Source organism: Lycorma delicatula, chromosome 1 (assembly GCF_047948215.1).
Source record: "Lycorma delicatula isolate Av1 chromosome 1, ASM4794821v1, whole genome shotgun sequence".
NCBI lineage: Eukaryota > Metazoa > Arthropoda > Insecta > Hemiptera > Fulgoridae > Lycorma > Lycorma delicatula.
The window spans coordinates 103,251,764-103,277,983 of NC_134455.1; the positions used below are offsets into that span (position 1 = coordinate 103,251,764).

The window sequence follows — 26,220 nt, forward strand, 5'->3', positions numbered from 1 at the left end:
ATGTTTAGATTTTTTAGAAATTCCAGACAGACCTGTTAATTAAAAGTAACAATCGGTTACATGATCCTTTGATTTACGCCAAACCATAGGTACATATCTCATAATATGTGACTATGATATAATTCTTTGTCTAGTATTGTTTATTTATAGCTTACAAATTATGTTAACAAAGTTAAACAATAAAAAATGAGATAACAAAATACAATATAAGAGCTTAAAATGTACAAGATGCTAACTGTACATTAAAAATGAAAAAAAATTATAATTTTTTTCATAAAAAAATGTGTGGGTGATAGAAAGATTCTGAGTTCATATTCGTTTTCAGCACCAAAAAACTGATTAAAATCATCTATCCCGTGTTAATAAACAAAAATTATGTTTATCAGTGTAATTTTTTAATGTTTTTCTTTTTATTATCATTGAATAATTATTTATTGTGAAAATGTTTTTGCAATCACGGTTTAATAATTATTAAATCAATATATCTAAATTTAAAAAAAGGAGAGTTAAAAAAAAATAAAGTAAAAAAAAAACAAAAGGAGTCTGATTCGAACCGATGTACCTCCCTTTAAGATCCAAATATTTCATTAATTAGAATTTTAATTTTAATTTCGATTGAAATAAAAAAAGGAGGTGCACAACTACATGTTACAACAGTGCTAGATCCAAAATTTCAGCATCCTACGGCTAATCGTTTTTAAGTTATGCGGGATACATACGTACGTGCAGATGTCACGTCGGAACTAGTTAAAATGGATTCAGGGATGGTTAAAATGGATATTTCCTTTGAAATATGAAAACCAAAATGTTTCGCAATTACAACACTTCCTTTAGTTCGTACAAGGAAGTAAAAAAAAGAAAAAAGGATATGAAATCTGGAGACCGAAATTATTCGCGATCACAATACTTCCTTTACTTCTTACAAGGAAGTAAAAAGGTTTTTTTTACCCCAATGTATTGGTTTTCACCCTAGATTTCTCAAACTCTACTGCCTATACGATTGTGGGAGTTATTTTATTCAATTTTTCAAGTGAAAAAACATATGAAATAATTCTGCCCATAATTAACGCCCTAAAAATTTTAGTATAACCACATTTCACAGGGTTAGCTGAAATCCGAGCGAAATCTTCCACGAGCCATAACTCGCAAACGGAGCATTTTAAGACAAATGTTTATATAAACTTTTTCCATTATTTTCACTAGTAAAATAGGTTATGAAAGTCCTGGGAGAACTTGTGATGTTTTTCAACATCTCAGAATGCTTTTTAAAAAAATTTTGCAATGTATGTTTTTAACAAATTTTAATGAAGTTATTTTTCTGTATATTAAAGTATAGATATATCCTAAATTTTAAGTTTACTATTCCCATCACTTAACCCATTTCTTATGGAAATGTCTTAACTGTAGTTTGCTTTTAAATTTCATTTATGAACAAAACATTAAGTAAGCAGATATTCTGAAGGGTATGGAATTATAATTTTTTTAAACATTTTGAGGATTGTTATAATTAGATACAACATTTTTTTAAATTAATAATTACTTCATATAAATAAACTAACGTAGTAGTACCATAAACCTTGATTATAGAAATATATTTATTTGGTGTTAAGTAATCACTTTTTAAAATAATTATTTAAAGGGCCGGAAAATCTTTACAGTCAGGTACCACCATGGATGATGTATGGAGAGCAAAATACCTGTATGATTCTGCATTTCACCCAGATACAGGAGAAAAAATGTTACTTATTGGTCGAATGGCAGCGCAGATGCCGTTGAATACATTTATTACTGCAGGAATGATGACTTTCTATAAGTAAGTATTATTATGTTATGTTATGTTATCTATTATGTTATATTACCTTACCTATTATGTTAAGATTATTTGATATATTTACAAAGAAGTATGTGGTTCCTTTATTAAACCCACTGCTGATGTTTCAAGCTTCATTTTTTCTGTCATTTTAATTAAAGAAGTTTTTTTTAATTATTGTTTCTGAATTTCTTCTAAAGTTTTTTTCCAGAATATGTCTTAATGACCAATATCTAGGTCTTAAATATCAGACCTAGCTTTAAATCTTTCAGATTCTGTATCTTAAATTGCTGAAATAACTCAACTGCCAATGATTTTCTATGAATATTTATCTTAGCTCATTACGCTTTGTATCTTTGCAATTGGTTTATGTTTTTATCAAAGTATTATTATGGTTTTAGAAGTCGGGAGTCAGTCAAATGTGTAGTTGTAAACTGCTCAGGAGAAGGATAAGGCTGCACAAAAACATTGGGTTCCTGACTCCAAGTAATTATCTTTGCCACTTATTATTTATTTCAAAATGATTCTTGATGAGATGAATCAGTTGTTACAGAACCTGGTTAGAGATGCATTTTACAATCTTGTCTGAAACATTAACATCCTTTGATAAATGATCAATTAAAATAATACATTTTACATTTTATATAATTATAGCAGTAAATACAGATTTTCTTATATAACAAATATTTTAAACACAGAAAGATACACTTAAACAAATAATTAATAATACTAACATTATTTATAAAAAATTTTAATCACAAATTTAAAAATTCATGTTAATTTATCATAATTAGTGGAGCATACAAAAATTTATATTCGTGATTTCCAAACTGTGCTCCATAGTGCCCCGAGGAGTTACAACCTCTTAACAGGGGTGTTGCAAAATATTGTAAAAGCTTCATAATTAATTGAACCAAGACATTTATAATTATTATTTTATTGTTAATAAATTAAAAAAATAATGAAGATACATTAGTTTTATTTATTTTTATCTCTTACAAGTAGTCATACTTTACTTATGATAGGGCACCATAGAAAAAAATTGAAAAAGGGCACCGTGACAAAGAAAGGGCTTGGAAAAGTTTAGGAACCATTGATTTACATAATAAATTAGAATATTATGAACATTATTAAACTATACACATTAAATATCTATAATGATGAATCTATTAATATCATGAAAAATTTATTTGTAGTAGAAAATATTTTTTAAATTCAAATATCAGCAAAAACTGCAAAGATATGTTATTTCCATTTGTAGTTATTTGAATAATGTAAATGTGCATGATGCAGTACTATTTATAAACCTAATGTGCATATGTTTTGTTATTTGCTATATCTAAGCAGTTGTAGGCAACCTGACATGAGACAAAAATCAATCCTGAATTTGAAATAGCCAGCTAAAGAATGGGTTGTATCAGGATTACTAGGGAAAGTAAAGAGTGAAGTGATTTACAAATGTATTTTTCACCCAGCCAAACATATGTCACAAACAGCATACAAAGCATTCTGAAAAGAAGGTGATATTCCACTCAATAACTAAATTCTTTGTTACTCTAGTTTCTGCACACCATTACTCTAAAAGAAAGCAATTCTGATTGAGTTGGCACAACTGTAAGTAAGACTAGGACAAATAAGTGAAGCACCAAATTAATGGATACTTTACATTGAGAGCCAGTGCAACATATACAGTGCCTCTAATCATTAGAGGAAAAAGTAAAGTTCTTGTTATTGTATAAATGCCCAGAGATAACTACTGAAAGTCAGACATTTGAAAGAATCATGCTGTTAATCTTTATTGGTTGGAACTTTGTTATTTATTATTATTTTATATTTATTATGTTCTGTAGAAATTCTTTGTTCTTCTGTTTCAGATCAAATGCAGCAGTTACATTCTGGCAATGGTTCAATCAGTCTTGCATGGCCTTGGTTAACTATACTAATCGCAGTGGTGATGAACCTATTACACTTCAGTGAGTAAATTTTTAATAAGCACATCTAGATATAAGGAGCTGGGATATGGAATTATAAGAAAGAAAGCAGCTGAAAGCTGGAGCTAAAGCGTTGAATTTTTACTGATAAAATATATAAATATGATTTTCTGTCATTTGGTAACTATATTCAGATGCTAATATCCCATATAATTTGTTGCACCATTGTTATTAATTGCTGAAGGCATTGATAGTTTTTTATTACACACCTGACTTCTGATAGCCATTCTTCTGAGGTCAAATAATAATTTATTCTCTCATTGAATTGTCTTTTTGTAATTATGTGGAATGGGTGAATGGTCATTAGCAATAAAGTTACCGTTTGAAAAAATTCTTTTATGTAAGATCCTGAGACTTTTTCTAAGTATTACAGTCTTTTAATTATAATTTACAATGTAAATCATATTTTTCTCCTTTGATATATTCTTTTTTAAAAATTAGAAGCATGTCTTTTCCTTGAACACGTTTTTTTCTACCAGTTTCATGTCATTTATGGGAATTCTTCTTAACACTGCAGATACATACTGCTGACTATCATAGGAACTGAAAATAACAGGGTTTCAGCTACTTAACTACGTAAGGGGATCTCATAATGTTATACTGGCTAATATTAACCTTATGAATTTAAGTAAAATGTGTTTTAAACATCACCTTTCTTATATTTAAACATGAGATCTTTTTTGTACCAATTTATTTCTACAGTTACTTGCTTAATTTATGATGTTTAAAAATTAATAGTTTTATATATATTATATTATATATATTTAAAATTAAAGGTTATTAACGCTTTTGTTAGTTATTAGTTTTTGTTTCTAAAATGACTTATTTTCTACATTCAGTATACTGTTTGGTAAATAAATGTAGTCTCAGTTTGTTGCTGTAATATATGTTGCTAGTGGTTTGATTACATCTTGGCCAGTGAAACTATTTTTCCTCTTCCCTTTAACCACCAACTTACCTGCCTTCTTTTACTTGGCTTTGTGTGCTTCCTTGTTTATCATTTCCCTTGACACCCACTGCAAGCTATATGTAATGCATAAATCTCTTCATATAAATTCTGTTTATGTATTTATTAATTTCACTTTTAGCTTTAACAGTTGCTGTCTCGTAAACATTTTACTCTAGAGCGAGTGTGAGGAATATAAAAATGATGCTCTTAGAGCTCATAAATACATGCCGCATGATGTGGATTCCACATAAATTATATTCTTCATTTTAATGGTATTTGCGACAAGATCTAGGTCAGAGTTAGCAGTTATTTATAATCTTATACAACTAAGCATATTTATTTTCTAAAATTGCCATCGCATATTATTTTTTTTTTAATTATAAAGAAATTAGCTGTATAAAATTTATACAATACACTTGTGTAAATAGAAACTAAATAAAATAAAATCTCAGCGCTAATTTCCCAAAAAGTACTTTCAAATATTATAAACATAAGTTTAAAAATATAAATTTTTTGTTCACAAACTTTTTTGATGGGGTACATAAGTGTTTGAAAATATTATATTATCAAAAATGCTGATTAAATTGATTCTACAGTTTAAAATTGAACAAAAATATATTAATAGTGAGTGTAGAATGCTTCTTGCCTATCAAAACCGCATGTGAAAATGGTAAAATCTCAACGCTTTCAAAACATTCTCTGAAGTTTTGATTCAATTATTGTAACAATATGTTCCTTCTGACTGGCAAATAGAAATAACCCATCTAAATCCTTGTCTAGTAGGGTTACTTTTCGTAAGTTTACTTTATCTCTGTTTCATGGCAGATTTTTCACACTTATCATGGAATTATATCATTAACAACTTCCAGCTCTCTTAAGTCTGACATTCTGTCTCTTTATTATTCCTTAATAAATAATCATTATAAAGTTTGTTTTAATATAATCTTGTGATTTCTGGTTAACTAATGACTAGGGAAATTAATTAAATCTTGACTTCTCTGAAGTTGTACTTCAAGAATATCCAGGTAATACTTTCACTTTGAAAAGAAAAACATATTTCATTGCCAGATATTGAAGATTATTTTATTTTTACCTATCTCTTACCTCTGATCTTTATTTTATCCTTTATTTTTAGGATATTATTTGATTCCTTATTCTCAGTCATCAGCTATCTGTAAGTAATTTTGAATATTATTTACAGGCAGCTGGGAATATCCTATGTGTTGGCAACTGGAGGTGCATTGGTAACAGCATTAACTCTCAACAGACAGGCTAAGGTAGGCTCTTAAATTTTATTGTTGTGGTGTTTACAGGCATTATGTACATAAAAAACATGAACACATATATATTTAATATAGATGATATATAATTTCTTTTTAACAAAGTCATATTCTATGTTTCATAAACAAGGTTGGCTGATATGAACAAAGTTTCTGTCTTATAATAATATCACAGATATTTTTAATTTCTGCTCTGAATTCCAAATACGCTGAAAAATTATTATTGTAATTCAAGCACTTGCAGCTGAAAAATGTAAGTTTATGATATGTTAAATAAGTAAATGGTATTGAAGAGTTTAATGCTGAAAAGTATTATAACTTCAGTAATGTGTAATAAATTCCCTCTTCCAAAACATTCTCAGCAATTTTTTAAACTCAGTATGCACACACTTACATGCACCATATTTATATGACTGTACTTCACACTTTTGGTAGAACATTTTATTTGATATGAAGTATTTTTATGGTGCACTGAAATAAATTCAAGTATTTTTATTAAGAATTGCAAATTTGCAACTATTGGATTAGGTAGCAGAAGAGAAATACAAGTAGTTTTAAAATTAATTATGTGTATATAAATAAAGAGGGGGTTAAATAAATGAATAATGTATATTCACATTTACAATTTACTTTTCAGAAAGTGAACTTTCCTCATAACGTCTTTAAAATAATGTATAGTTCTGTTTATTTGTAGTAAAGGAACTTTTCACAAGAAAAAATCAGCTCACAAGTATAAATAAGTATGAAAAAGTACATATTTGTATAATTAAAATTTATTATAATACTCTTAAGTAAAATATGCAAACCCAACATTCCTAAATGCCCCATTGGAAGTTACTATCCATAAACTTCACTGATACAAAAATAAGATCATCAGAAAGCACATGAATGTATAACACATGCATGAGAAACAAACAGCACAGATCTCATTAAAAAAAAAAAATAAATAAATATCAGCTCATCACATAACTCAACATTGCCATCATTTTGTGCAAATATCTCTGAAGCAGAACCACTTTCCATTGTTAGAAAAATAAAACTAAAAGTCAATAAAGTACTACATGAACATCTCTAGAAATCAAAATGTTATAAAACCCAAAAATTTCTTTACATTTCAAAACAAGTATTAAACACAAATTTGTAGACTTCTTGTTATTGGTTTTCCTATAAATAGTATTCTAACTGAAAACTTTTAACATGTAGAACAGACACACATTTTTGTAGTAAATAAACACTATCACATTTATGTCAATAACACCACCTTGTTCTGTCAAGGCAATGCAAAATAATGTGAAAAAACTATTAATTTGAATAATCAAAATAAGTTAATTAAATTTTACAGCTGAATATTAATGCAATTAACAAGTACATTTTCTTAATCTCATCATTACAAAAAATAACCAATAAGAACACATTTAAAAATATACACCAAGCAAACAATGAGAGACACTGCCATTCATACCTGAAACCAACCAATTTCACACTAACTGTCTGCAGATTACTCAACACATCTGTATCACCTGAAGATTGCATACAAGAACTCAGTAGTATAAGACACCTAACATACACAGATAAGTACAAACAGCAAACTAATGTGTGCTGTAATAATATACATACAGCACTATGTGTACTATGCACACTAATGTGTGCATATACAGATAGTGTTGCATTAATGAATGTGCTCCTACACAAAATTAATAAAAAGAAACACAAACAAAATAAATAATACATCATTTTGACATACATAAACAAAGAATCAGAGAAAATAGTTCACAAATTTTTAAAATCTGGATACGGTGTAGTCTAGAGAGCAACAAATAAAGTAAAACAAATCATTACACGCAGTACACAATTACTAAAGAAAGTTTAGACACTTCTAGACTATATAAACTAAATTTCTCTGATTGTGCATTGTTCTACATTGGTTGAATAGGATGCAATTTTAAACAAACTTACAATAAACATAGAAAGTTCTCAATAACAACCCATAGTCAATATTTGCTAAACATCTCGTAGACATAAATCCACCAACGTTGACAACAATCTATATTCTAAACATATGCAAGATAGGTTAAAATCATACTTTTGTTTTTGGTGAGTCAGAGGAGCCCCATTTATGGGCAGATTGTGAGGCTCATTACATGTTCCACAAGATGTTCTTAAGTGTTTATGTGTGCCTGCGCCTATAAAAAAATGGGCTGGACCCCTTCTTCACCAGCTTCCCTCCCAGGGCTGGACCGACAATTAAGCATTACACAGCCCTGGGTGATCTCTTCAACCTTGCGAGATTAGGAGTGCCCGAGTTTCATCACTGATGCCCATCCGCCCAAGTGTGGATGAACGTCAGCTCCACAGGGGCTGTGTGTCACCCCTTCACTCTCCAGCTTTGTTTTCTTCTAGGATTCACTTCTCAAGGTCACGCTAATCCTACCTAATCCTGGGTTCTTGTTTTTTAGTTTTCAGTATTTTGACAACCAGGTTGTCCACAGTGTCCCATTCCATCTTTCCTTTGAACATGTGTATGATGTTGTCTCATTACAACCATCCCAGTCCAAGTCCTTTCCTCATCTGTATCCATCTTGGACATACAAAGAAGATGTGGTTGGGGTTATCCTCCTTCCCGTAATAGGTGCATGATGGGGAGCTCCTTCTTACAAACTTATAAAGGTATGTGGAGAACACACTATGCCCCAGACAGGAGTTGGGTGAGATGGAACCCCACTTCACCATGGTCTCTTTCCAGCCAGGGTTCTATCCTGGGTATAAGCACCCTCATCCATCAACCTCTGTTTGTACCTCCCCATTCTTTCCACTCATGCATCAGCTGTTCTTTGGCCTCGATTGAGTTAAGGCCCTTGCACACCCTCTGCAGTTGATTTACACGAGTATGTATTAGAGAGACACCCCCACAATCACCTCCACTGCCATACACGAGATGGTTCTGTATGCAGCTGTTATTTTAATTGCCACCCTTCTCTGCAGCGTGGCCATCTGTCTAACATGTTGATTGATACTGAAGGCTTCAGCCCAGGCTGGCACAGCATAAAGGAGGATCGACATGGCCGCAGAGAAGATGATTTCCCTATCAGTTGGCCTCGGCCCCCATCTAGCTCCTATGAGTTGCCCAAGGGTTGCAATGACTTTTTCAGTCTTGTCAATTGTTTCTCGTATACGCTTGTTGAACCTTCCAGCCTTATCGATCCATAAGCTCAGGTATTTTATGCTGTTGGTTGCCTCAACCCTTACATCGTTGACAACAACACTAATCTGCCTTATGTTCCTCTGACCAGTCATGGCAACCATGGAGGTCTTACTGGGAGTGAGGTTCATCTCCTTCTCCTTCAACTATGAGCTTATCCTGTCCATGGCCTCTGTCGCAGTGTCTTCAACATCAACCTTGGTACACCCAGCCACTAAAAGAGCAAGGTCGTCTGCATATGCTATTGCCACTGCATCCCCCGGGAGTTCTAGTTCTAACAAGTCATCAGATATCAGGTCCCAGAGGATGGGGCCCAGCAGGAAGCCTTGGGGGATACCACCATATATGGAAAATTTCACTACCCACCCTGTCCTCTGTCCTAGCCTTCAGTTCTCTGTCACACAGGTAGTTGCATAGAGTAGCCGTGATATAAATGCTGAGATTCCTATTTCTGATTGTGTCAGCAACCACCGGTCATGGTACATTATTAAAAGCGTTTTTGACATCCAGTAATATTATTAGCAGAATGCTTCTGGTCCTTTGGGTCCCAGCCGCTCTGTCCGTAGCCCAGCTCAACACATGACAAATAGCATCCAAAGTAGATCTTCCTCTGATGCAACCATATTGCCAAGGAGAGAATCCACTCTTTCCTCAACCTCAGCTCAAAGTTTCTCTGCTATCATTCTTTCATATAGTTTAGCTGTAGCCTTGAGCAGACAAATTGGTCTGTATATCAAATTATGCGTATCTGCACCTCTTTTGGATATCATACCTTGCCTATTGTTATCAAACTGTTAAAGTTTAATTTTCTTTGTAAGAATATCCATATGTCAGAAGATATTCACTCAGTCCCTTACTCTAATTATGTTTAGAGTCTGACTCTTTTACGAAGATGGTGACACCATAGTCCTAGCCTCTGCAGCTTTTCTTCCCACTACATATAGAGCTGCTGAATCTTTTACACCATACACAAGCACAACACCAAGAGCATTACACAATTACAACATATACTCTTACAGAACAACATAATAACATCTTGCATTACAATTCTTCTTACACTTATACTTGGTGGTGTTGTGACACCTTACGATACATAACCATAACCCAAGATGGAACTATTGTACCGATGATGGGTATTTGGCTCTACATAGTGAGTCTCTAATGATGTCCTCTGGGCACCTGGGTGAACCCATTTGTCTTTAGCTATATCCTCTGTGTGTGTGGGTTCTGCAGAGGTGGTCCTGTATTTTCCCAGTACTCAACTGGCAAACCCATTTGTGTTTAACTCTAGCTCCAGTAAACATGTGCTCTTCTGAAGTGCTCCGTTATATAGCTGGTAACTGTATGTCCATCCCAATAAATTCTTTTACAGTGGTTGTTGGGCGTCTTGAAAAAACCAACAAAAATGGAGTTTTGAAGAGACTTCAACCAACGTTGTTGGCTGATGATTTAATGAGTGAGAAGGAAACTAGAAATGTTATGGAGATTGATAAAGTTTCTTGTTTTAAGATATGACTAGGAAGGTATATCCTTTCAAAAAATTTCACCCTTCATAATAAATAGGACCATTGTAACAGCTTTTGTGGGTCTTCAAAAACTGTTAAAAAACTCAGAAGTGGCCCTTTGCTTGTTATTAAAGTTATAACAAAGAATGCCGAAAACTGCCACCCCTTAGGTTTATGGGGACAGACTGAGTGATAGTAGAGTCCCATACAACACTAAATTTTAGGAAAGGAGTAAAGGAAGATGACAACACAGTCAGTCACCTCTGTGCAGCAGATTATGAGAAGGGAGATTGGTATCGATGTACCAACAACATCGCTAGTTCTGACTTTTTCCAGTTTGATCATTCCTGACCGAATAAAGGTTTGTTACTATTCTGTTCTTATGCGACTATATGTAACAAATCCCAGATTCTGCTTCCAATGTCAGGGTTTTGGTCACACCAAATTTGTTGCAAAAAGGAACAGGTTTGTGCACGTTGCAGCCATACAAAACATGATGATAGCACATGCGCTGAGGAAGAAAAATGCATAAACTGTACAGGTCTACTACACATGGCAAGGTCTTGGGAATGCCCCTTGCACAAGGAAGAAAAAGCCATGTTAAAAGCCATGTACTGAGCAGAAAAGTATCCTTTCTGGCGGCATATTGGGAATACAGAAAATCCCTGCATGAAGAATCCCTTACTGCCTGGTATTAGTTTCATAGAAACCCTCTCAAAAAAATGTACAAAAAGAGAGAGAATGCACATCGTGTAAAGAACTGACAAAATTGGCAGAAACTTTGTCAGAACAGGTAAAGTCTTGTCACAGCTGCTATATCAGCATTAAGTACTTGCAAAAAAGTTACTTCTCCCAGGAAAATCAATGGTGGTCAACCTAAATCCACATCAATCATTACAGCAATACATAAAGTTCCTGCTGCACCATCAACACAGCAAATAACCAAGATCCGTGTGAAGGGATCTATTAAAACAACATTGTCTGAACGGCCTCTCCATCCTCCCTGGCTTCCAAGTCCCCTCAACCATCTCAACGTTATGATGAGGAAATGGTGGCAAATGAAGTGCCCGAAGAAGTAGAGCACTTATTAATAGTCATCAAATCCAAAAAGAAAAACCAGATAGTATTTAAGTAATTTGCATGCAGAATTTTTATGTATAACAGGAAATAGAATTACTTTTTGGCAACAAATATTATTCAGTTGAATGTTTGTGGTCTCCCACTGTAAGGATATTGAATTCCTAATAAAGGAAGAAAATCCTTTAATACTGTGTCTACAGGAGACAATCATCAGTCCCCAAGACGATGTGTCCTTTTGTGGATACGTTTGCGAAAGATATGACTATCAAAATGAGAACAGTGGACAAGAAGGTGTGGTGGATTTACTAAAAAAATATAGTGTTAGCTACACAGATACCACTGGATATAAACATCCCTGCAGTCTCAGTGAAGATATTAGTGCCATTCTATATTAATATCTCCAACTTATATCTTCCTCTGAATTCCAACATCAGTGATTTTAATGCCCATCCATCACCACTCTTGGTACTCATTGTCATGTTCATCCTGGAGAAGAATAGTTGATCGACTGAGGCAGAAATTTTAGATCTCTGCCTATTGAATGATGGATCATGCATGTGCATCAATCTGTCATTGTGTTCATCATTTCTAAATAGGGATCCTGACCATCTCTATTTAAATTTAAACAAATGTTCATTGTTTCATTGTAACGAATGTTACAAAGGAGGCTTGTTCCCTGCCTCCTTTCACCAATGCATGAGGAGCTCCACTCCTCATGCAGAAATAATTGTTGAGACGAGGTTATCTGCTGTTTGTGAATAGGGGATTCTAGGCTCACTCATGGATAACTGATGACTCAGACGCATCAGTTTGTGCTCTCTGCAGTTGCCAACTAACAGTGCATCCTTGCAGATTGTATCTGTTATGCGTCATTGTGCCGCAAGTTTAATCTAGGCGCTAACATGCGAACTATTTAGGGGATAATGAAATGTTGTCTTATGTTTTATGATCTCTTAGGACCATTTATATACAGGTATTTGAATTACTGTGTGCTCCAGCTATTCATGCTATTTGCCGCAAAGCAGATTGTATTTTTATTACTTTAATTGATTTATATATAATGTGATATATATTTGTTTATTATATGTGGTGTTCGGGCGATGATAATGCGAAACCGTTTTTTGCCCAGAAAATCCCCCCAAAATAAAAGTTCCTTGGTGGGATGAAGATTGCAAGTGTGCACCAAGAGATCGTTGCAGAGCTTTGGGTAATTTCAGTCAAAGGCCTACGACTGAATTGCTCTGTGCCTTCTGCAATGTGAGGGCTGGTTGCTGGCAAGCGTTTCATTGCATGAAACGGAAATTTTGGCGGAAATTTCGGTTGAGTTATGTCACTTCAATTTCACAGACAACACCATCACCCGTTGCTTGGAGAAACGTTTGGGCCATATGTGGATCATGACAATCTCTGCAGCTGACTGGACTGGAATAATGACACCTATTGATGTGGAAAATAGATTTGGAGATATTTTTGTCAGTTTCACTGACGAAATCATTAAACGAGGGTTATTTTTTTTTCAAGGTCCGATCGGTTGCGAAATAAAAACCCGCGCAAAAATTGGATGAATTTTGCGCATATGTGTTGCGCAGCGTCTCTAGTATGGCCTTCAATCACGCCGCGTAACTTCGTTTAGTTCTGAACACGCAGCTAGCACGTAAACATGTCTACAACAATAGCATCTCCCAAGTGTGAAGTGCGGATGGTAATTCGATTTCTTCAGGCTGCGGGGTGTAACTGCAGCTGAAATTCATCGACGAATAAGTAATGTATATGGTGAAACTTCAATGAGTGACAGCAAAGTGCGATAATGGTGCAGGAACTTTAAAGCAGGACGTGCAGATGTTCAAGATGCAGGCGGTTCAAGAAGGAAGCGAGTGTCAACCGATGATCTCGTTGAGCGACTGGATGAGGCAATTCGAGAAAATCGTCGGTTCACAATTTCTGTATTGAATGATTAGTTAACTGAAATTTCAAGGTCAGCTCTCTACACCATTGTGAGTGAGAGACTTCAATACCGCAAACTGTGTGCGAGATGGGTTCCCAAGATGATGTCCGTCCATCACAAAACAATGAGAATGGACGCCTCCCTAATGTTTCACGATACCACAATGAAGGAGAAGATTTTTGAACAAAATTGTCACATGGGACGAGACATGGGTCCATTTTGAAACTGAAGAAACAAAAGAACAATCCAAACAGTGGATGCATTCTCATTCTCCCAGTAAACCAAAGAAGTTCAAGCGAACCTTCTCCAACAGAAAGGACCATCACTGCAGCCTCACTTTGCGTGACTCTCAACGTCTACGAATAGCAATTCAGAATAAGCGGAGAGGAATGTTGTCATCAGGCATTGTCTTTCTCCATGACAATGCTTGGCCGCACACTGCAGCTGTAACAAAAAAGCTCCTGCAGCGTTTTTGTTGGGAAGTGTTTGATCACCCACCATACAGCCCAGACTTGGCTCCATCCGCGCTGGCTAGGAGGACAACATTTTGGCACAGACATCGAGCTGCAGACCAGCGTAGAAACATGGCTGAAACACAGGCGGCTTCGTTCTATGATGAGGGTATTGGAAAGTTGGTACCACGCTAGAACAAATGTCTAAATCGGAGTGGCGACTATGTAGAGAAATAGCGTAACTATTTTATTATAGATTTTTTCAATGGAGATTGTTTTAAATTGCATTTTATCTACTTTAAAAATATCCTGGTGTGATGATTCACATTTTAAAAACATTTATGATAAATTTACGTACAAAGTTTTCTTTTAGATACCAGTATTGTTTTCACTTGAATTATTGTTTACTTTTCACTTTAAATTTACTTGATTGATTAGCAGTGGAGTTATACAAGATATTTCATGAAAAAGCAATTATATTTAATTATAAAAATAATTTTATTTCACAATGAACAAATTATTTTTTTTACTTAAATACTAAACATATATCATAAATATATTTACTTACTCCTGCATAAAATTAACTACAGTAAACAACATAAAAACAAGTAAACAAAAGTATAAAATAGTTTTCAACACATTTACTTATAAACGAAGGCTTAATTTATTAAAAATACATGATGTAAAACAATAATAAAAAAATTATGCACTAAATAATATATATTGCTTCAAAGTTCAGTGCCCTATTCAGAATCCTTGGCATCAGCCTCCCCTCTCCTCTTCTTCATCCTTTGAATACCTTCTTTCAACCCTTTCACCATTCTCATCCTTATCGTCATCATCATCATCATCATCATTTACCTTTGTAATAATCTCTTCTGAATGAAGGTTTGGTGCGCCTTGCAGTAGAGGTTCTCTGAATTTATTACAGCTGAAGGACTTCTCTCTGAATCCTGTTATAATATTTCTTACATCTTTGCCCAATTTTAACAAGATTCAAAGAGAATGTTTTTTGTATCTCTACCACCGTAATAGAGCCTTGTATCTTGCATCTGCCTTCTGATAGTCATAATTTAATAAAAGTTGTGAGCAATTATTTTTAAAAAATTTTACTAATATAGATATTCAATCATAATAGTCTTAATTTAGGCATCTATCCGAAGTTGAATGACAACTTTTTATATTATACTTTGCACATGTAACATCTGCAGCCATTTACATCACACTTACACTTCCATCAATTTCTCTTCCATTCTCTCTCTAATATTATTATTCAGTTCAGAAATTGCTTCCTAATTTCTGTCAAGATTTAAACTACCAATTTTTGTAATTGTAACCAATGATGGTAATGTTTTTATTCTCTCCTCATGTTATTAAAGAATCAGTATCCCAAGTAAGCAGACACTAATTTTCAAATAAGTAAGATAAGTACTTTCCTTAGCACAAAGTACTGAACTATTTCTAAATCTTTAAAATTTTTTATTTAATTTTGAATTTCATTATATAAATGAACTGAAGACTAAATCATTAGAAAATAATGGTTTTTATTCTCCTGTGTTATCTGTTTATTTTTTTGTTTTTTTTTTTTATGTATTGTTTTAATCCATAAAACTAATGTTTTATGTGAAATTGCAGTTACAAGACCAACAGAGTTAACTGAGTTTTATCAAAATTTTATTAAAAAAGTGTATAAATCCACTGGTAAAAATATCTTAGTTATTTGAATGAAGCCTTTTAATTTAGCATTTTAATTTATTTAATTATCATTTTTGTTTTCATCTTTTTTTTTTACAGAAATTTCCACCAATAATTGGCCGTTGGGTACCATTTGTAGCAATAGCAGCTGCCAATTGCATAAACATTCCTTGTATGCGTATGAGGTATTTTGTGGAAAATTTTATTTTTATCAATTAAATAAATAAATATATAATATTTATATTTAAGTAATAATAATAATAGTAATAATAATTTTGTTTGAATTTCTGAGCTTCCCCTATCTGTTTTACTGGTGGGTGATTTTAATGCTCATAATTCTCTTTGGGGATCGGATCGAGCAGATCCCCGCGGAAGAGAATTGGAAAGGTTCCTGATGAATTCTGAACTTATTCTTTTAAACGACGGGTGTCAGGAACCTTTTTCAATGCCAGAGATGGATCGACGTCCTGTATAGATCTTGCTCTCATTAGCGGATCGATAGCACCGAGGTACAGCTTCCATGTTTTAGACGAGCGATCATTTTTTGTTTAGAGGAAGCGATCATTTCCCGGTGCAAATTGTAACTGATGTTACAAGAAAAAACATACCCCATCTCTAAAAGATGGTTGTTTGATAAGGCAGATTGGACGAGCTTCACACCTAGAACGATACTCCCTGAAACAACTGGAGTTATCGGTGACGATGTCGACGCTATAACTAATGCGATACTTGAGTCGGCTTCGAGATACATTCCCAAAACATCTGGGAAACTTACGATTCGACCCGTTCCATGGTGGAACGATGAAATAAGTGAAGCTATAAAAAGAAAGAAAAGAGCGTATAACACCTTTAAGAAACTATAGATAATCTTATTGCTTTTAAAAAATACAGGGCGTATGCAAAACGACTCATGATAGATTCAAAGAAACGATCCTGGCAGCAATACGTGTCATTCATTGACAGAACTACTACTGCATCAGACATTTGGAGGAAAGTGAAGGCGATTTGTGGGCGTAAAAACTTTGCTCCCATAACTAGCCTTCAAGATGAATATGAAATTAAGGACACTCCAAACAAAATCGCAGAGTTATTATCCAATCACTTCGAGAAGGCCAGCAAAACGACTAACTACGAAGAAGATTTTCGGACGAAAAAAGAAGAACTTGAAGGTCTACTAAATTTCAGAACTGAGTATAATGTACCATTTAAAATGGAAGAATTCGTGAAAGCAGGCAACACAGCTCCTGGTCCGAATGAAATCCATTATAATATGATCAGGCAGCTGAATACCACTGCAAAACTCAGATTATTAGAACTGTATAATCAAATATGGCGGGATGGAATGTACCCGCAGCAGTGGAAAAAAGCACATGTTCCAGTACCGAAGAAAAATAAAAATTTAACAGATCCCAATAGCTATCGTCATCCTATTTCTTTGACGTGCGCTATGGGAAAAATACTCGAAAAAAGTGATTAATAATCGACTCGTTTGGGTTTTAGAAAAAGAAAACCTGATATCACCATATCAAGCAGGTTTTCGGCAATACCATTCTACCACCGATCAAATGATCAACTTAGAGAATATTATATGCAACAGCTTTATCACAAGGAAGCATTGTGTCTTCTTCGATCTGCAGAAGGCTTTTGATATGACCTGGCGACATGGAGTAATGCTCCAGATACATGAATGGGGCAGTCGTGGCAATCTGCCAGTATTGCTCTGCAACTATATGAATGACCGTACCTACCAAGTACGGGTCAACAATGAATATTCATCTGAAAAAATCTTGGAGAATGGCATACCACAAGGTTCACCGCTGAGCGGTTGTTTACCATCGCCATTAATAAATTAATATTAGCCCTTCCAGTAGAAATCAGCAAAAGCGTCTCAGTTGATGATTTGGCAATTGTGTATGCCAGCAACAAGACAGCTATGGTGAAATACAAATTACAACGGGCGATTGACGCTTTAAACGAAGTTGCGAGGAATAATGGATTCCAATTTTCACCAGAAAAAACGTGCTGTGTACACTTCTATAGAAAGAGAATTGCTCACAAAAGTCCTACGTTGACAATTGGCAATAATCCAATACAATATAAGGACAATGTGAGATTTTTAGGACTAGTATTGGATAAATCCCTTACGTGGGGATTATATATACAGGACGAGTGATAGATGCAAAAAAGCCCTAAACATTAATTGGGGCTCAGATAAAGAGATATTATTGAGATTGTGTAAGGCATTGGTTCAATCGAAACTAAACTACGGATGTATTGTATATTCATCCGCTAGGAAGTAGCATTTAAGAAAGTTAGACGTAATTCATAATAGCGGATTAAGATATGCAACAGGCGCTTTCCGCACAATTCCGGCGACTAGCCTAATGTCCGAAGCCGGAATAATACCACTACATTATAAAAGAAGAGATCCTTTTGTTAAGATATGCAGCAAACGTATGGGCTTTTCCTGCTCATATAAATAACAAACTTTTTACGAATCATCCTATGGTTGCATTATATGAACATCGTGCTACATATTCCAGATCAGCCGGAATTAGGTACCACGAATTAAGAAGAAAACATGAAATTGCTATTCCTGAGACACTAGCAATTTCCACGAGAGAAATACCGCCATGGCTCTTGCCAGCGGAAAATACAAGGTTGGATATCTCTCAGGGAGAAATAAAAAAGGAAGCCAGCAGTGATCATCCAACAGGAATTTTTAGCAACCGTCAGTAACTATGAAGAACATATCAGAATTTATACTGACGGCTCTAAAACTGAACATGGTGTAGGATGCTCCATATATGTAAATGGAGAAGCCCACTTTTGGAAACTGCCAGATATGCCCAGTGTCTACACGGCAGAACTTACTGCCATACAGCAAGCTCTTCGGTACACAGAACATTATTGCGAAGAGAGAGTGCTAATAAGTACCGATTCTCTAAGTGCACTTGTTGCAATTCGGAACAAGAACATTAAGGATGTCCTAATTTCAAACATCCCGTACATTTTATACGTTTTAAATCAACGAGGACAGCGATGCGTATTTGTATGGACTCCAGGGCATCTTGGTATTACAGGTAACGAAAGCGCAGACGAAGCTGTCAGAAAGGTAACAGTCTGCGATGTTTTGGATGCATTTCCTATAAGAGTGGCAGATGTTAAAAATTGTCTAACTAACGTAGTAAGAAACAAGTGGAATACTGATTAGAGGAGTTTAAATACAAAATTAAACTCAGTAAAAACTTCTCCATATAAATGGAAAAGCGACATGAAGTTGACTCGCCGAGAACAAGTAGCTGTGACCAGACTTAGAATCGGCTACACGCGATTAACAAATTCATATTTGTTAACCGGCGAAGAGAGACCAATGTACGGTGTTTGTAATAAAACATTGACAATTAAGCATCTAATAGAAGAGTGTACCATATATGAGGACCTCAGAAAGAGGTTTCTGCTATGATATTACTGCTGATTTAGATAATGGAAATGAAAGGAAAATAGTTGCATATTTACACGCCAGTGGACTTCTTAAAAGTCTATAAAAATGAAAATTTAAAGCTGTGATAAATAAACTCTAAGAGGTAGTTTTATATATATATATATATATATATAAGGGAGTCTCGAAGCGTGGCACGTATAGTGACCCTAGGCAAGAGAGTAGCCCTCTTGCCTAGGCCACCCTGGTTCACCTGCATTCAAGATCAGTGAGTCGGGGTGTGTCCAATGATGGCATGGGGGACCCTCAAGGGTGGACTGAGGGCGCGAGGCTATGGTTAAGCGCAATGCATGCCTGAAGCCAAGTAGGTCAGGACCCGGAAGGGTAGCCTCCCCACCGAGGAGCTTTTTGGCCGTCCTGAACAGGTGGTCAGATTGCTCTTATTACGCTGGGAGGACCCCGATGGGTTACGTCCTACGGGACTGTTTATAGGGGGAGTCAACTGCCACGGCAACCTGGGGCTACTGATTTACTGCTTAACGGCAGTTCAGGTCACCCCGAAGGTGCTTAAACAAATTAATAAACGAGATAGGTAGAAGAAGAAAATGATATTGTATAGACATATATTCTTAATTTCATGTTCTTTGAGAATTTTATCTCAAATTTTAAGATCGGGGCCTTTTACACCCCATAAGTGTTGTTTTGTTGTTGTGTTTTAATGTTTCTGTGTAGTTTGTGCTTTTAAATAAAATGTAAGGGCCCTTTACACCCTTACATATGACGACCCTGATGGTGATAATAATCTCTTTTTAAGAATGTGACGAGGGCTAATGACCTTAAAGTCGATGCCCGTAAAAATACAAAAAAAAAAAAAATAATAATGTAATAATATTAATAATAATAATAAATGCCTTTTTTTCTCTTTTTTTTTTGACCCTCCTCCCCTGGGCCGGTCCGACTGGTTGGTATTGCGCCACCCAGGGGAGTGCCTGTTGTACTCAAATGGGCCTTCCCAACTACCGGCTGTATGTCCGGCATTGCAGGTCGGCCCACCGGTCAGTTCTTTTGAGTCTATTGATATGCCCATCTATATATATCGCCACGCCATACCATGATTGTCTTGACGTGACGATTGGGTCTTTTCTTTGATCTTTCCTATCAAGAAAACCCTTGGAGTCCCCAGTGGCTCATCGAAACTGGCACACCTCAGTATGCCAGTCCTCACCACTGGGGCTATCCGCCCTACCCTATACTAAGATCAGAACCCCAATCTCCTCTCGTCCTCATTTTTCTGCGTTAATATTTTCTTAATAGCTGAATCAACCCTCTTCCAGGCATCTTCACTCTGCAACATGTGATTAATTAAGCTGCCGTTACCATCAGATGATAGATCGATGTCTACTAATTCTTCTCTCCATTTATGGCAGTCAGTAAATGTGTGCTCAACATCATCTTCGCGATCGCAATACATACATTCCGTCGATGCTCTTCTACCGATTCTGTGCAAGTAAAAATTAAAGTTGCCATGCCCTGTAAAGTATTGTGACAGGTGAAAATTCATTTCCCCATGCTTCCTATATATCCAGCTTTTAATATCGGGGATGAGTCTCTTTGTTCTACCTCCAGGGCCATTCTCATTCCACCTGTCCTGCCACTTTGCCATTAGCCGCTGCCTTGATTCGTGAATTCCAACTCCCTGGTCTCTTTCAACTCTTAAAAGTGCCAATAAATCAATCGGTGGGACTCCAGCGAGCACACACAAAGCCTCATAGGAGACCGTCCTATATGCAGAAATCACTCCAAGCAACAGTCTCCTATGGGTCCTGATCATACGTGCCAGGTTTTTCTTTACTTGCACTGAAATCCACCAAACCGGTACCGCATAAAGCATGGACGATATTACCGAAGACGCTATGACCCTTCTCTTTGACACCTTAGGTGCTCTTTGGTTCGTCATAATGATATTTAAAGATTTTATAATTCTGTCAGCCCTGTTACAAACTTCGTTTATATGTTCAGTGAAGGAATCGTTCCTCTGAAAGGTAACGCCTAGGTACTTCAGCTTATCAGTTTCTGCTATTGGTTCACCATTGATCCTGATATCCAGCCGATCAATGATCCTTCTTCCAGTGAAAGTGATAAATTTGCATTTATCAATGTTCAGCACAAAATTTTTATTACATAGCCAGTTTTCTATCATCTGTAATGCCAAATTGGCCTTATTTTGTACTTCCAGTGCATGTCTATCACTCGCAAAGATCACCAGGTCATCTGCATAAGCAATGACCTCGACTCCTGCAGGATAATCCAAATTCAGGATTCCGTCAAAAGTTAAAACCCACAATAACGGGCCCAAAACGGAGCCCTGGGGAACTCCACCGTGTATGTTGACTTCCAAATGTCTACTTTGCGTTGCAATTCTGCACGATCTGTCAGAGAGGTATCTCCTCACCTGTCTTCTAAGATATGGGCTTACGTTCTTAGCCAATAATGCACTGTGAATATGGCTCCATTTGATGGAGCCAAAAGCATTCTTAACGTCTAGGGAGACAAGTAACGGAATCCCTCTTGTTCTCCAAGTATCTCTTCTGACATCTGCTATCCAAGTAGTTACTTTCTACGCTGCCAACACGGTGGAGCGTCCCTTCCAGAACCCGAATTGATTGACGCTTATACCCACGCCTTCTTCAATTTTGCATACAATTCTGTTGGCAAGCATCTTCTCTACCGCTTTGCCCAAGTTATTTAAGAGACTCAGCGGTCTAAATCGAGACAGACCTTGATCATCACCGCCTTTAGGGAGGAAGACCACCCTGGCCTCTCTCCAACATCGCGGGAATGAATCATTCTCCAAGCCATAATTAGCTATATCAGTCATCTCCCAGGGAAGCTGTTTTACAAGGCCTTTGAGTATTGCAGCAGGGATTCTATCAGTGCCGGGACTATTTTTATTACCGAGTTGTCCGATAGCGTTACTTAGCTCAGCAGGGGTAAACCTCCTCAGCTCATATTCAGGCAAGATGTCAGCTGCCTCTGCTGGACATGGAAATAATTCGTCAAACTGTGCCATAGCCTGCCGTTCACTCAACACAGGCAGACGCCTGCCAAACCTCTTAGTAACTATCTTGCAGGCTTGGCCCCAGGGATCATTGTCCAATTCCTCACAGAGTTTGAACCAATGATAACTTTTTGATCTCTTAATGGCCCTGTTCAAGTCGCGTCTAGCCTCTATATATAGTTTGGCTGCAGTATCAAACTCAGCACCACCTCTGATCCTCAGTCTTTGTTTCCTTCTCCTAGCCTGCTGTAAGTTATCGCGTAAGCGTGCTATCTCATTTGACCACAAGTAGACTTGTCGTCTGCCCCCAGTGGCCCTTAATTCCTTATCCATTTCTTGCTGTATTACCGAGGTAAGAGTATCTGGCGTCAACTCAATCATATTACGTAGCCTTTGAGCTACTTTATCAACTATGTTGTCAACCTGACGGGCTGCAGGTCTTGTAACAAAAGGTCTTTCAACTACAAAGTCATTGCCTTCCTTTATGATCAGATGTAGCGGAAGGTGATCACTGGAAATATCGCTATCCATCACTGTTAGCTCTAGCTGATCCATTGACCATCTATTATCAGCAATGACCAGATCTAAAACAGAGTAGTGGCCCCGAGCCTCGTAAGTTGGAGTACCATCATTTAAACAGCGACCTCCGAGGGATTCCATCAGTTCTTCAATTAGCTCTCCTCTCCTATTACTGCGGGAGAAACCAGCCAAAGTCGTCTTACAGTTTAAATCACCCAACAACCCGAATTTCTTGCTCTATCTGGACAGAATTCGATATATACTGTCTAAAAACCTGTCATAATCCGCAATCGTGATGTTGGGCGAGACATAAGCTGTTACAATTATTGTAGACTCCAGTTTAGTCACTATGACTCCCTCTGCTCTCTCCTTGAAACTCAGAGCCACCCTATTACTGACTTCCTAATAATGACATCACCCGCAGTATCCGTCTTCCATCCGGACTTCGCCGACTCATGTATGTTGGGTTCAGTGATTGCCAACAAGTCAATCACACTCAATAGAAAGTCTATACAGCAAATCATGCGATAACACGCTTCTGTTCACGTTGGCTAGGAGAAGCTTAATCATGCTTGTCAGAGCACGCCCAAGCACCAGTCCTGTGCTCACCGCTACCGCAGTCGAGACAACTCTTTGGTTCCTTCCATTCGGCAATCATATGACCTCGCCCTCCACAGTTAAAGTAGAGGTCCCTCCTATCTGGCCCCTTTCATTCCTGCCGCCGATGTCCGGTGCTCCAACATCTTAAACACCTATCCCCATCGTCTCGGATAAAAGCCCGGCAGTTGACCCATCCTATTCGTATCCTATCCTCTACGAGTTTACAGGCAGCCCTATACGTTGTGATTACTGTAATGTTCTGCGTCTCGGCGTAACCTTTTCTAATTGACGATATCTTGATGTCCTCATCAGTACCTACTCTTGCAGTAATTGCAGCAAGAATTTCTGTCTCAGTGGTGTCATATTCTACATCCCTGATGTGAACTATTGTGCGCCTTCTCGCTCTTGTACGCAGGTCAACATGCAGATCTGCCGCCTTATCTCGTAGGTTACTTGTAAACTCTGCAGCTTTCTGCGCTCCCTGAATTCTCACGTGGAGTTCTTCATTCCTGCCCTTACGTAAGGAGATGACCTCTTTTGAATCTTCGCTACTTACTGCAGACTTCATCGTTTTAAATAAAAAGGAATAGGATTTTCCAGCTGCTTTTATAACCACAGTACGACTGTCAACTGCCGGTGGTGTCGACCTTTTAATATGGGCTTGTCCAGGCTTGCCTTGTATAGCTTTACCTTCAACTGGGATCGTAAGCACTTTAACCGTTACTTCCTCGTCTCCCCGCAAATAAGATATCATTTCTTCATATAGTTTCCAATATTATTATTGGGGACGACAAAAACTAAATTACCAGCCTGAGGAATAATCTTCCTTAAAGCCCTCAATATAGCTCTCATTGTGTTCTTCTCAGTAGCATTACGATCATGGTAGATTTTGTATTTACTTTTCTTAATGTCGTCACAGTCTCCAAGAATTGATTGTACATCTTTACGAATGTCGCCTACTTTGTATTTGGTACTAATAGCTTCTTTTTCATCCCCTTGACTTGATTTACTTAAATCACTAACAGTACAAGAGTCCACCACCTCAGAAGGCAACTCATTAATCAAACTAATTTTGAAACTTTTTGGGATTGATTTATAACTTGGGATGAGGGATGTAGGACGAGTGGTTCAGAAATTATTAAGGAACAAAGAATTCCCTAATAAAAACTAGTCTAAGAACTCTTAGAAAAATTTCACTCGTATAACTACTAATATACGAAAAATTTCCTAAGTCCTTGTTTACCGTTAATTTCCGACTGGTATTAGCCTGTCGAATAACTTAGAATAATTTGCTATTATAAGCTCTATTATAACCTCAAAAAACGGTTAAAAAGTTATTGCACAATAAGTTTACTCACTTTTTATACACACTGGTAGTCTTTTCGTTATTGATAAAAGTCACCAACACTTTAACACACTATAATATCTAAGATTTAGCGAGTAAAAAGCACAAAAATATTGATCTCACTAATGAGAACAAAAAACTATAAAAAACTGATAAATCCGTAACCAAATAACTCAAAAATGATAGTCCGTATTCCTTGTCCAATCCACTTAAAGCACCAGTTCCATAATAAATGCCCTGAGGTACGTAATCCCCACGTCCGGAACACAACATCTACGTTCCACGTCCAGGGCGGAAACAGCTGTTCTTTCGTACAATACTTATAGCTGGCTAACGGGGCTACGAGTAAATTCCTCGGATATGGTACTCTTTTTAGACCTGTTTCCATCTTCAGGTCACCAGACGGATTGGATTTTTCGGCCACCTGTAGGATACGAACAATTAATCGATTAGGAATTGGACACATATCATGTTTAGAGCTGGCGATGTGGCGGCCAGGGTCAATGTTATTGCAGGTGTAACGGGGACCCTTCCGTTGTCCACATGCCCCCTGCGATGGCAAGCATGTAGTAATGGTGCCCATGTATGTTGGTGCATGGGAGCTGTGAAAGCTTCGGTGAGTAGGAGCCTGGAGTCAGTGCAGAGATTGCGCATCCGCTCAGGACATATGCCGGTTCCACCGGATTACCGGATCGGACCTCCAAGGTTAGAAGCCCTGGAGTGGGGGTGTACCCCGGCGGCTAGCCTTGCTACGGAAGGAACAAACTCAAATGAACATACTTGAACAAACAAACGTGGCAAAGGGTGCACGTAAACACCCTCGTTTAGAAACCTCCGATTCGCCACAAGCGAAGAGGAAAAAGTAAGGAGAGTGATAAGATAAGAAAAGATGCTGTTAAAGTCAGTAGAGTTTTAAGAAGAGCTTTGTTTGGAAATAATGTTCCCAAACCAAGATTTTTGGTCATTAAGGAAGAGAATGGTAACTTCCAAAAGGTTAGTCCATTCTTAATCGCTAGAGAGATTGCTAATTGTGCTGGTGGTCCTGTCAAGGAAATCCGAAAGACTTTTAATGGATTGCACGTCGAAACTATCAACGACATGCAAGGCCAGAAAGTCCAGGCGTTGAAGAAGATCGGTGAATTTGCGGTTTCTGTCCAACCGCATAGTACACTTAACACATCCAGAGAAGTTGTTGTTTGCCGTGATCTTCTTAACTGTACAGAAAATGAAATAGTACAGGAAATGTCTAGTCAGGGAGTGACACATTGTCGCAGACTCACTATGAGAAGAAATGGTGAGATTCTTCCTTCGGCCTCGCATGTTTTGACATTCAATAGGCTGAATCTTTCT

General features: G+C 36.6%; 1 protein-coding gene across 1 annotated transcript in view; it reads left to right on the plus strand.

Moving 5' to 3' along the window:
• LOC142318152 (sideroflexin-1-3-like) overlaps positions 1 to 26,220 on the plus strand; it is a 68,897-nt gene that overhangs the window by 33,104 nt on the left and 9,573 nt on the right. The window contains exons 2-5 of the mRNA XM_075354697.1: positions 1,640 to 1,813; positions 3,685 to 3,783; positions 5,952 to 6,027; positions 16,006 to 16,091. Of these exons, the coding sequence (XP_075210812.1) occupies positions 1,640 to 1,813; positions 3,685 to 3,783; positions 5,952 to 6,027; positions 16,006 to 16,091 (435 nt within the window). The remainder of the gene's footprint in view (positions 1 to 1,639; positions 1,814 to 3,684; positions 3,784 to 5,951; positions 6,028 to 16,005; positions 16,092 to 26,220) is intronic.